Source organism: Camelus ferus, chromosome 19 (assembly GCF_009834535.1).
Source record: "Camelus ferus isolate YT-003-E chromosome 19, BCGSAC_Cfer_1.0, whole genome shotgun sequence".
NCBI lineage: Eukaryota > Metazoa > Chordata > Mammalia > Artiodactyla > Camelidae > Camelus > Camelus ferus.
This window is the reverse complement of record NC_045714.1, coordinates 39,979,014-39,992,142: the sequence shown is the minus strand read 5'-3', so window position 1 is coordinate 39,992,142 and position 13,129 is coordinate 39,979,014. Positions and strand designations below refer to the sequence as shown.

Genomic DNA, 13,129 nt, shown 5'->3' with positions numbered 1-13,129 from the left:
AGGACAGTCGGGCCTCAACACCGACTCGCTGCTGAGTTTTAGAGACGCACAAGCACATTCACCCAGGTGGGGTCCCCGCCCAGCCCACGCTGACTGCCCACCTAATAACAACTGAAGTAGCTAACATTTTTGAGCACTATGTGCTAAGCACCTGGAGATGCTGTACCTCCATCTGTAAAGTGGGGCTAATAACAACGACCACCTCATCAGGCGATGGTGAGGATTAAAGGCATTAACTTTTATAAAGTGACTGCCTGACACCAGGTATGTGCTTATAAAGATGTTTCCTTTTTATTTAGTTAGCTGTAATTAAAGTGAAATTCACAACATAAAAACCATTTTAAAGTGTACGAGTCGGTGGCGTTTAGTGCATTCACAGTGTTGTGCCACCACCACCTCTGTCTAGTCCCACAACATTTTCATCACCCCAAAAGGAAGCTCCATACTCATTAAGCAGTCACTCCCCGTTCCCCCAGCCCCTGGCAACCACCAATCTCCGTTCTGTCTCTATGGATTTGCCTATTCTGGATGTTTCACGTAAATGGAATAATAAAATACGTGGTCTTTGGAGACTAGCCTTTATCATTTAGCATGTTTTTGAGGTTCATCCTTATTGTAAAATATATCAGATTTTGTTCCTTTTTATAGAGGTGTTTCTTTAATACAGTATCTCACTGAATCCCCAATACAACCTGGGAAGTAGCTACTACCATCCTCCTCTTCTTATAGATGAGGAAATTAAGGCACAGAGAGGGCGGGGACTTGCCCAGGTCGGCCGCCAGGCAGCGCCTACAGAGCGGGATGGCCAGTGCTGGCACCTGCAGCTGGGGGCAGGGTGCCTCCCAAGGCCATAGCACATATTGAAGGAGACAGCAGTGGAATTACAAATCTAGGGAGATGTAAGGAGAGTGAAAATATTCTGGCATTTGCACGATTGTGGGAGTTGAGCAGGTTTCCCCAGTGGAATTCCCGCCTCCTCTTCCCACACATCTGGGCCACAGGGGATGAAAGGGTTTGGGAGGGAGAAAGGCAAATGTGGGAATGTGCAGGGAGCCAGGGACAGGGTCAGGGAGCCAGGGATAGGAGAAGGAACAGGCATCCTGATGTCTGTGCAGGTACCACTGCAAAGCCAGTGGGGTGAGCCCATCGCACCGATGGCTAGTGAGGCTCAAAGAGGTTGCATGGGGGCCAGGATTTGAGTTCAAGAGTAATCTCAAGACCCAGGCACATATCTATCCCTGCTGCCTGCCAGAGGCAGAGAGGGGGTGAATGGAGGAAGCACAGGGAGACTGCATCAGCCATAAGGATGAGCAGTTGCCCCAGAACCCCAGAAAGGAGCATCCCCAGATCCACTGAGAAGCGGAAAGAAAAGTGAGATGTTGGGAGGCACCAAGGCTGAAGCGAGGGAGGGCCAAGGGCCATGCAGAACAGAGCAGAGAGGAGAAGGCAGAGACGAGGGCACCTGAAAGTCATTTGCAGAGACCAACAGGAGGGGAGAAACTGAGGCAGCCCCCAGGGATGCTCCAGAGCAGAGGTTCTGGGGGTGCCCAGCAGGCAAGGCAGAGAGCAGGGTGGCCATGCTGCCCCACTCCCTCCCCACCAGGCTTGGCCTAGGGCAAACCCAGCCCCACTCGGGATCTGGTTCCTGCCCCCACCCTAGCCCCTTCCACTCCCGCCCAGTTGTGTTTGGGAAATCCAGGATTGCAGCAGTAAACACATGGGCTCTGGAGTCAGGCTGACCTGGATTTGAATCCCAACTATACTTCATGGTGGACAAATCTCTGAGCCTCAGTTTCCTCATCTGTAAAATGGGCACTGTGGGGACTCAATGGGTTCATACATAGGTGTCAGTGTCTGGCCCATAGTGAGCTCTGCAGAGAATGATGATGCGATGATCAGGCTGCTATTCGCACTGCCTCTCTGAGGGAGGTGTTCCTTGAGCTCCTGCTTCCCCAAGGCTCCCACTTCCATTTTCCTCACCTCGAAGACTAGCCTTTTCAAACACAAGGACTATTCTAGAACCAAACAATTCTTAGCTCAAGGGGCTCTGCCCTGCCCCAGGGCCTTTGCATTCACTGCTCCCTCCTGCCTGGGAGGGGATTTAACAGAAAGTAGCAGAGCTGGAATGGGGCTGGGGGCACCCAGCATCTAGCTGGAGTTAGGGACCACTGCTGGGGTCTCTGGGGGACATAAAGAGACCAGCTGGTGAATCTCAGGGCCCCTACCTGAGAGGCCCTCCCATCAGCTGTCAGCCAGCCTGCCCTCCCCCTCCCTCTCTGCCTGCCTGAGACCATTAGTGTGGCTTTGTTTTGAGCACTATTTTCGACTACCATGTACTCTGGCCGCCAGGCCTCCATTAGGGACCCTTTCCTGGGGCCGATGACAGGCGGCAAACAGCTCCCCAGCGAGCCAGCCATAATTGCTGCCGCCTCTGAGGTCGGAAATGATTTTTTTAAACCTCACAAAGCAAAACAGACACCCTGCCGTCTGCTCTTGCCTTCCCCCTCCTCAGCCTGGAACCACGCCTGAGGTTTCTGAGAAAGGGGGGAGGTTAGTCAAGACCCCTCCCAACCCCAAGAGATACCCTTAACATGCCAGGCTGAAGGAACACCGAGTTTGGGTTCTGCTCCCTTGCTCTAAACTAGGTGTGGGGCCCCCTGACCCACGGCACCTCTCTAAGCCCCAGTTTCCTCCTAGGCAAGATGAGCGTGTTGATGGGTGCCTGGCATGCCTGCTGGGGTGATCAGGAGGCTCGGACAGGAGGTCGTGGGCCCCTCTGAGGAGTAAATAAAGCAGAGAGAACCAGAAGGCAGGAGAGGGAGAAAGAGAACCTGCCAAGGGGAGAAGATCGCTCAGGAAAAGGTTCTAAGGAGGAAGGAGCTTGTGTGCTCAAACACAAGAAAGGAAGCCAGTGTACTTACACAGACACACACACACACAGACACCCAGAACCTTCCAAGCCCATATTTCCATCATTCCCTGGACACTTCGGCCAGCCCCAGCATCCTATAAACCCACACACTCAGTCCCTTCCCAGGAGAACAGCCTCCCCTCCTCTGTGAGCCCCTCCAGCCTCCAAGTCCTATTTGAGCCCTACTTCAAATCGAAAGGGCCATCCCCACCCAAATGCCAGCCATGCCCTGTGCCTTCCCCACTCAGAAACCTCCCAGGGCTGCTGCTGCCCTGGGGGTCAAGCCCAGGTTCCCCAGCCTGTTCTTAGCAGCTCCAGCTGCAGCCTGCTTTTCCCGATACGCACACACGACTCTCCAAAAGAAGCCCGTCAGACCCAGGCAGTCGGGCAAGGCTCCCTACTGGCCTCCAGAGTTTCCTCTCAGCCCTGGCAGTCCCTGGATACAGGTGAAGAAGGAGCCCACTTCCCCCAGGAAGTCTTCCCTGACTGCACCCCAGCAACCATTCTCCCTGGGAACCCTCAGAGATCTCCCTCTGATGGCTCACCTGCCTGTGCCATTTCCTGGGTTCTCATCTCTGGTTGACTGTTCTCCATTATCTCTCCCAGCCGCCACCCCCTGAAGACACTCACCAAGGACTTGCCAGGGAAAGTGAATGAAGCTTCCATCAGAAGCCACCCACGTTGCATGAGAGCACTGCAGGGAGGGGAAGGACTCCAGAGCCTGGCTTTGCTGCACACTGGCCCTGTGTCCTGGGGACAGCCCTGCCTTCTCTCTGCATCTCAGTTATCTCCCCAATGAAATGAAGGCTGCTTCCCCCATGGACCACAGGCAGGCTTTGGGGGCCTCGATAAACTCTCTGCAACAACAAAACCATGTGGCATTTTTCTGAAGAAACAATCCAGTTTTCATCAGATTCTCAAGAGAATTGTGACCCCCACCCCCAAAATTAGGAACCATTAGTCTAGACAAGAGCCAGTGTCCCTTGTAGCTTCCCCACGTGGTCATCCATTCCTTTACCTGCTTCATTCATTCAGCTGACATTTCTTTGGTGCCTGCTCTGTCTAGGTGTCATCACGATACACAGAATATGTGTACATGTAGTCCTGAGATGTCATCTCAAGAGAGGAATGTGTGTGTGTGCATGTGCGCACAGAGAGACAGAGAGAAAGGGAGGACCAAGGTGGGAGAGATGAGAAGAGGGAGGGACACAGATACAGCAGACTCAGGGAAAAAGACAAAGAAAGATGGAGAGAGACTGAAAGACAGAGATAGAGATCGAAAGAAAGAGAGAGACAAACCTGAGGAGAGAGAGAGAGATCCCAAGGGAGGGGGCAGGCAGAGCAGTTGCCACAGATGGGCACTGCCAGCCCCCCTAATTGATGGCTTTGAGCAAGGGCCCCTGCCGGCTCCAGCTCTAACCTTCCAGATGCTCTCAGAGCCTCTATGCCTCACGTCCCAAGGGCAGCAGCATGGAGGGAGCGGGGGAGGCTGGTGTCCAAGCAAAGGCAGAGGGCGCCAGCCTGGCTCCTCAGGCCGGTCAGATAAAGGACCACCCAGGCGCCTTCTCACCTCGCCCCAGCTCCTCAAACCACACACAAGCAAACACCCGAACACACTCACTCCTGGACTCAGGCTTAGATGAAAACAGCAGCCCCTTGAAAAACACCCAGGCTGTGCCCAGGGCCCTCGTGTGCTCCCGGTCCCACTGCTCCTCGCTGACAGGGCTGGCCTTGGACCCAGGAGCCTAGTCTCCCTGCCCCATGCTCTTTCAGCCAGACTCAGGCCTTCTCAGCATTTGGCGTCACGGGCCCTGAGAGAATCTGAGGAATCCAGGGCACCGCTGCGGAACAAAGCACCTGCCCACACACCCAGCCGGCTTGGCAGCTAGGAGAGGACAGATGAGCGGGTTAGGAACCCCAGCTCTGCAGCCCCACAAGCTGGGCTGAGGCCTGGCTTTGCCATCCAACATCTGTGTGTCCTCAGGCAAGTCACGTCACACCCCCTCAGCCTCAGTGTCCTCCTCTGTAAAACAGGAGCACCTTCCTCACAGGGCATGCGAGGGCTGGCTGCGAGGAGGTGGGGGAAGTGGCAGGCACAAAGAAAGCCCCCAGTGAGCACTGGCTGGTGGCTTGGTTCCGAGCCCAGAAGGCCACTGAGAGCTAAGCACAGACACACAGGATGGAATCCCATTCCACCATCAGCTCCATCCTCACCTGTTGATTGGAGGAAAAGGATATTCTTGGGATTATACAGACGGAGGACTTCTAGACACTGAGAGCTTAGGAGAACTTGGCATTGTTCAGGTGGGGAGAGAGGCTCAGAGAGGGGCAGGGACCTGCCAAGCCACCCTGCAGGTAGATGCAGGGCGGAGGGTGGATAAAAACTCATTTCTCCACCCCACCTCTGGTACTTTAACTGGGAACTGAAATGACAAAGGAGTCACTTTCCCAACCCCTCAACACAGGGAGCAGTGAAGGGCTCACCCCTGCCATGTTCCCTGGGTGGAACCAGGCATCCTTGGAGTTGGCAGCTCCTCCCACCTAGGCACTGGTCCCAGTACCACCACTAAACTGCTGTGTGACACATTTTTATTAACCACCCACTGTGTTCTAGCTTCTCTGCCCACTTCATCAGTCTTTGCTCCACTGGGAAAGAGGGCAGGAATCCCCTCTGTAACATCCCCAGCTTATATCTGGTCAGGTCCAGCTGGCATACCTTCTGTGATGGGGAGCTCACTACTGGGTACCGTCACTGCTCCAGGAGTGAGTGTTCTTCTTCAGGCTAAACAACATCCCTGCTTCTTAACTCTCATCACAACTATATTCATATATATTTTATAGGTGCAGTTGTCTGACCAAGAACCTTATCTGTCTTCCTCACTGATACATCCCCAGTGGCTAAGAGTCTGATACACGGTGGGTTCTCAACTGATACTGTTGAATGAATGAAGGAATGAATGAATGATCATGCTTCTAACACCTGGCAGCCACCCCTGTTAGGCCAGCAGTTCCCAGTATGAGGAGTATGGAGTCTGAGATGGGAGTGGGTGGCCTGTAGGCCAGCAGTCCCAAGTCTGGTCACCCCCACACATGGAAGTGCCTGTGTACCACCCGTACCATGATGTGCATAATGTTTTTCCATAAACTAACCCACTATGTTTTAATATCCCCATTAGTCTCATCCTAAGCAATCATATCTGTGAAATCACAGCTTTGATGTGCTGGTTATATTTTTCCAGTCCACATTAAAATAAATGCATAACTATTAAAATGTAAAAGGTTTGTCTAGGTTCTGCCTAAAATTCTCTCTCAGGTAGGACCCAAACTTGCTGAGGGCCCTGGGGTTTCTTGAAGAAGGGTTTCAACTGGGGATGGTGGAGCCGAGTCCCAGAGACTCCTCTGCTGGCTTCGAGGAAGGGGAGGGGGCACAGCAGTGGGCGGGGAAACTGGAGGAGCAGCAGCTCCTCTGTGCCCCCATCCCCACCTCCCTTCTCCACAGCAGCAGGTACCAGAGGGATTCCAGGGTCACCAGCTGGTAGAGGGGTGGATTTCTTCCCGCAGTGAGATCACTGCCCCCTTTTCTGTGGTAAGAGTCTCACTGGGGTTTGGGAGAAGAGGACACATCCCAGAACCCCAATGCCCTCAAGGTTGCAGCATCCCATATGCACCCCAATGGGCTGGGCCTGGGTCCACCCATTGCTTACCCACCCCAAGATGTGCTTGTCGTGGTCAATAAGGATGAGGAGGGGCTCCAGTTTTATGATTTTTTTACTAAAAACATGCATGTCTTATGAAAGTTAAATTATATGAATGTTTAAAACTACATTAACTTCAGACTCGCAGACATAGTAAAGAAACTTATGGTTACCAGGGGATAGGGAGTGGGAAGGGATAAATTTGGGAGTTTGAGATTTGCAAATGTTAGCCACTATATATAAAAATAGATTTAAAAAAAAAACTACATTAACTTGGAATTAGTGAAAGTTTAAGAATTCAGAACTTAGACCTCTGCCTTATCCTCCTTGCTATCTGTTGCTTCATTCCCTGCCACCTCCCTGGGCGGGACACTGTGGTGGGTACCAGGACACAAGGGAATCTGACCCATCCCTGGCCATTACAAGGAGGGTGGTGAGGGTGCCCGGATACCGGCCCCTGTGTGCCCAGCTGACCCCCAACTCCCTTTGGGGCTGAGAGATCCTTCCCATAACCCCATCAACAGTTGGTTCAGTCCCTAAAGTCCCAGGTCACGGCCAAGCGCCAGGAGGTGGGCTTGCTTCATGCCACCTTTCCCCTCTCCTTGACACCTACCCCTCATGGGGGCACTGATGTCACTGTTCATACCACATACTTCCTCTCCTCACCCGTTTGATTTTCTCAGCCTCCAACGGAAGCTGGAAAGTCACTGAGGCAGGGTCCTGGTCTGGGGGTCGCCACATCCACTGCCGCACAGCCAGGGCATGGAACGTGGAGGTCACCACGCTCCTCCCACCACAAGTCTCATGACCTCGGGCTTTTCCCTCCTCCTTTCTGGACACAACAGTGTCATGAGCAAGGGCCCTGGACCCACATTCCTGGGCTCTGATCTGGGCTCCAATACTTGCTAGATGCGTGACCTTGGGCAAGTCTTATAACCTCAGAATCCCAGTTTCCTCATAAATACATCCAGCCAGGGAAAGCTCCCTCTTCTTAGGGTTCCTGTGAGATTCAGATGAGACAACGCCATTTAAGACCCTGCCATGACAATAAACATTTGCCTCTGTATATGTTTTTTTCATTCTTTTTGTACCGAGCTGGGTAAAGTGATCCCCAAAGCCAAGCACTAGCCTCTCTGGCAATTCGGGCATGTGCTCCCTGGTGGGTGGCCTTGGTCTTCTCCTCTGTGAGATGTGTAGAAGGGGATGGCCCCAGGGGCCTCGCCGGCTTGGCTTGAGCCTCAGAGATTCATTCCAAGCGCTCCATCCATCTCCTGCCCCAGTGGCTGCTGGGTCGGAAGGGACCACTCTCCCAGCACCCCGACCCTGCCGACTTGCTTGTCGCAAGGAAACTTCCCGCAACACCCCTGCTGTCACTGTGGCAATGAGCCGAATCCCCCAACCCGCTGGCCGCCTGCGGGCCCCTTGCTTAGGGAAAAGGCCGAGGGAGCTGCTGATAGGCAAAGTGTCAAAACCAATTGGTATGAAGGATGTGGGGAAAACTGCTTGTGAGGACCAATTCCCCACAGGAGGCCGGGAAACCCTCAGCCCAGGGCAGAGTGTTTACGGGCATAATTGATAGAATAATCACCAACACCAGAGACAACGGCGAACACATTTTTAACATCACAACCTTCAGAAGACAGCACTCAATTTTCTCCATCTCCCAGCCACCAAACTAGCCAGCTTATTGATGGGGAGATACCAGCAGTCTGGTAAGGAACGCAAGAAAGCCAGAGTCATTTTTCAGTGCACCGGCTGTTTGCCAAATGGCCCAGCGGCCCCCGCCCCCTCCCCCAGCGCCCCGCTGCTCCCTCCCGGCAACAAGAAAACCTCAGGACAGTGAATCACTCAATGGACAAAGCACCAGGCCAAGCCAGGATCTTTGTCTGCATTGAGGTGTATTAATAATTGAAGGTGCTGGCCTACGGGTGTGTGTGTGTATATGTATGTGTGTGTGTGTGTGCGTGCGCGAGCGTGTGGCAGGGCGGGGGCAGGAGGATGGATGTTTGCTGCAGTGTAAGGCTTCCTGGGGTTCCTCTGAGGGTCCACATACCTGCTCCAGCCTAGACCTCTTCCTCCCTTGCAAAACCAGACCAATCCAGCAGCCCCTGGCACCAACTTCCCATCCCTACACGTCTCATCAGGTATGGGTGAATACTTAAGGCAGTGGCTCCCACACTCCAGGCTGCTTAGTAGTCATCTGGGGGAGCTTATTAAAATGCAGGTTCCAGGGTCATCAACAATTATTTTGACCAATGGATCTAGGGAGGATCCCAGGGTCTGCATTTTAAAAAAACTCCCCGGGTGATTTCAAGGCAGGAGGTCCATAAAGAGTCTGTCCTCCAGCCCTCTGTCCCGGACAAGATCTGGAGAGTCCTGGAGAAGTCTAGCCCAGCTTCCTGCTTCTAATTTGCATGTGGCCTCAGCAAGATCCCATCACCTTTCCCAACTGCTGGTTCCTCTTGGTGGAACCCACTGACCTACCAGTTCTCTGTGGAGCTGGAAGGGGGACACTCGGATAGGGCTGCACAGAGAAGAATGGGTCCCAGAGGAGGCGCAGAACTGCCAGACACCTCTTCATTGTAGGCACAGCTCTCCAGCTCCCTATACAGACTCAGTGACCTTGGGCAAGTCACTAGCCCTCTCTGAACCTCAGTTTCCTCCAATGTCCAACACCAGTCTTGCATGAATAATGTCAGCCTTAGTGAGTTAACACTGGCAAGGTACTTGGCAGCACCTAGCACACAGTAGGCAGCTTCTTTCCTCCCACCTCTGCAGTGCTCACGGCAATGAGATAACCCTGATAAGGAAAAAAATCAGAACAGCTGCCATTAATTGAATACCTACTGGGCGCAGATGTTAATCATCACCATCACCACAATCACCACTTCCTGACACCTTCTTAAGAGGCAGGTACCATTCACTCCCCATTCTTTCCTCATGCCTTTAAAAAGCCCTCTGCAAAGTGGGCTGAGTGGAGGTAGCGGGGAGATGGGAAGCAAAACAGATGTCCTTGCGGACCCATCTGACCGCGGGCTTTCCCTGTGACAAGCCCCAGGGCAGGCAGGTGGAAGGCATTAGCCTGGCAGCTGGGCTGGGCTCGGACTGAGCTGAAGAGGTGAGCGTTAGGGTCATTGGGGCCCTCCCCAGGAGCCCCCACTTCCAGCCTCCCACCCCCACCCAAGACATAGAGACGCCTTGCAGCCACATTTCCTGAATCAGCTGAGGACACGCAGAGCCCAGGAATAATGAAACGATCAGGCTCCAATCTGCTAAACAGCAATTTCTGGGCTTTTTCAGCACACACAGCTTTTATCAAATTGGTATTCTCCTCCTGAACACAAACGGCTTATTAGACATGACCCACTTATCTGCCGCGTCTCACTATCATTAATAACAGTTTCTTTTTGTGATTAAGTGAGTAGCTCCAAACCCTTCCTGTGGTGGCAGGCGCTTGGCCCAGCAGAGGGGCAGCAGTGGGTGCTCCTCGTCATCCACTACTTGGTGACTTTGAACCTGGCAATGTTGGGGGATGGCAGTCTGGCCCCTGCAGAGCAGTCCAGCCTCCTCCTTTCTTGAGGGACAGAAGGAGCCCCAGAGGGGTGACTCACTTCCCCGGCACTGCACAGTGGTCACTGAGAGAAGCCAGATTCCCCACAGCCAGTGCTGTGTCCTTCCCATCCAGCCCCTCCTCCTGGCCTTTGCTGGACCTCTCCAGGGTTTGGAGGGGACGTTACAGCCAATGGGACAGCTGTGCCCTAAGCATGCCTGGCACCAGGGGGCAGGCAGAGACTACCACACAAAGGGCAAACCCTGCTTTCCTATGGGGGGATGGACACCTCGGGACCTCAGGAATGACAGACTAGCACCTAAATCCCTGGGCTCTAGTACCCCAAGGACAGGATGATCATAAAGCCCCAGTCCTCATATCTCTCAGGGACCGCAAACTCAGGAAAGCCCTTTCTTGGAAAAGCCTTCTAGTCTAAGTTCCAACCCTGCCAAGGAACTGAGCGAAGCCAGGAGGGGAGCAGAAGGAGGAATTCCCAGTTTCCTTTGAATGGAAGGGAATCTGACAGGGAGATAAATGTCCTGGATAAAGCATTGCCTTTGCCTGACAGACCCTGGGGCCAGTCCCAGCTCAGCCACTCACTCACTGTGTGACCTTGGGTAAGTCCCTTCACTTCTCTGAGCCTTGGTTTTGCCATCTGTAAACTAAGGATCAAAATAACCCTTCCCCTACTTATCATCGCTCCAGCCAGTTCAGTAGAAATTAGATGAGGGATAGGAAGGGTGCATAAATGATACACAGAGCAGTTACTATCTAATGTGGTAAGGAAGGCGGGTGCACAGAGTCGTGGTTCCCCAAAACCCAAAAGTAGAGCCCCTGAGAAGAGCTGTGGAAGCCCCCTATTCTCCAAAGCAACCCCACTCCTGCGTCACGCCCCGGGCAAAGCCTTCTCTGATTACCCACCTACCACCACCACCACCCCGCACAGCCCTCATTCTTTTCCATCAGAATAAATCACCCAGTTCTCTGCCCTTTGTGCAAACCTCTCCCCAGCCCTGGGCATACAGTGCCCAGCATTGGTGCCGCAGCTTCCCCTACCAGATTAGAAGCCCTCACAGGGAAGGGATGGATGGAGAGTCCCCATTTTCATCTATGCCCTGGTCCCCATACAGTAACCTGGCTCATGGGGGGAAGGGGGAGCCCCCACAGCTGCCAGCTTCTGACAATCCAACTCTGCTGCCAACTTGGGCTCCTCTGGGGCTAGAAGGAGCTTCTGACACTCAGGCAACCAGTGCCGGGAATGTTCACTTGCTCCCTGGCTCCCACGGTGGCTGATTTGAGATTTCCCACCTTTCAGTCCTCCAGGGTCGAAGATGAGGATAGGTGGGTACCCTACCGAAGGATGGCAGGGGCTTCCTGCCCACTCCCAGAGGCAGACAAAAGCTCCTGGCACCCCTCTTCCCCTTCCATGCTTCTGTGTGGAAGCAGCAATGCCAACTATTCCAATGTCTAGGAGGGGCTCCCACCAAGCCTTCATCCCCGAGATGCCACCCACCTGACAGGGGAAGCTGCAGCCCCAGGCTACCAGTTATCAAGAGGTGGGGGTCTTCTGTCCCCCAGAGCCTTTCCCAGTGATATACGGGGCAAGTGTGGACAGGGAGGGGACAAGGATAGTTGTGGTGTTAAACCCACAAAGGGTAGAGGCAGATGGGCAGAGAGGTGGGCAAGCAAAGTGTGCTCACAAGTGTGTGTATTTGCCAGTGTGTCTGCAGGCAGGCGGGCAGGCAAGAGTTGTGCGCCTGGGTGCCAGCTGGCAGGGTGTGAGCCATCCAGCCGTAGTGCCTGCTGTGTGTGTGTAGTGGGCATAAGAGTGAGGAGGGGGATCTGAGAAGATGTCTAGGGATGTGTGAGGGTAGGAGTTATGAGTGTGAAAAAGCAGTGAGTGTGATTCTGAGTGTGTCCATGGCTGTGGACATCTGTGTGGTCGTGGAGGTGTGTGTTTCGGCGCGAGCGAGGGAGGTGGAAGGAGGGAACCCTCCGCGGGAGTGGGATCAGAGGTGTACACGGGGTGCCCCCTCCTCAGCAGGGGTGGCCAGGGTGCCAGGGCCGGTCCATAGACCCGGCAGGGGGCGCCCCGGGACTCCCGCCACGACCAGGGAGGGTCTGAGCCCGGGGACAGCCAAGTTGGAGCGGCGCGGCCCAGGGTGGGGTTTGGTGGGGAAGTCTGCGGGGGCGGCGACCCAACTTACCGTGGCCGGAGATGTGGTTGTCCCAGGGCGCGTGGCCGGCGGGCCGCGTGGCGCCGCCGAGTTGCAGGAAAAGTGCCAGGTAGTGGAGGGCGCCCAGCGCCACGGCGAGCGGGGCCCCCATGGTGCGCGCTCGGGCCGGGGGCGCCACCGGCTCACATTGGGGCTCAGGAAACCGCAGACCCCGCGCCCGCCGTCCCCTGCCCGGTGCGGCCTGGCTGCCCTGCTGCGGCCGCTGCCCCTCGCCCACTGAACCTGGCCCGGTCCCGGCCCAGCCCAGCCCCAGCCCCAGCCCCAGCCCCAGCCCTAGCCCTCGCCTGGCTCTGGCCCAGCCCCGGCTGCGGGTAGCGAGCGCACGCCCAGCCGGCCGCCTCCGACTGCGGGACTCTTCCCTTCCGCGGAAGGCCACTCCGCTCGGCGCCGCTGCCGCCGCACCCCCTCCCTCCCACTCCCTCCCGCCCGCCCAGAGGAGGAGGCGGCGGAGGGATCTGCCTCTTGATTTATCATCAAAGTTTTGCCCAGGCTGGGATTTTTAAAGCGGTACCCGCAACTTCCCCCGCCAGAGATCGCAGGTGGGGGCGGGATGGGGTGGAGGAAGCCACCCCGGGGACCTGGTTCGGGCAAAGCATAATGTAACTAGCTTCGGAAACGGAAATGCTCTCCAGCGGGATAAGGAGAAAAACCAATCTACCAGCCGCCAGACCCAGCGCGCTCGGACTCAACTTTGCTAGCCGGTCGGTGGCGGGGTCACAGGGGGGCAGGTGGGGAT

The 13,129-nt window shown here is 55.0% G+C and overlaps 1 protein-coding gene across 1 annotated transcript in view; it reads right to left on the bottom strand.

The window, feature by feature from the left end:
* VSTM2L (V-set and transmembrane domain containing 2 like) overlaps window positions 1–12,726 on the bottom strand; it is a 34,958-nt gene extending 22,232 nt beyond the window's left edge. The window contains exon 1 of the mRNA XM_032462282.1: window positions 12,364–12,726. Within this exon, the coding sequence (XP_032318173.1) occupies window positions 12,364–12,484 (121 nt within the window). The 5' untranslated portion in view covers window positions 12,485–12,726. The remainder of the gene's footprint in view (window positions 1–12,363) is intronic.
* Between the last annotated feature and the right edge of the window lie 403 nt (window positions 12,727–13,129).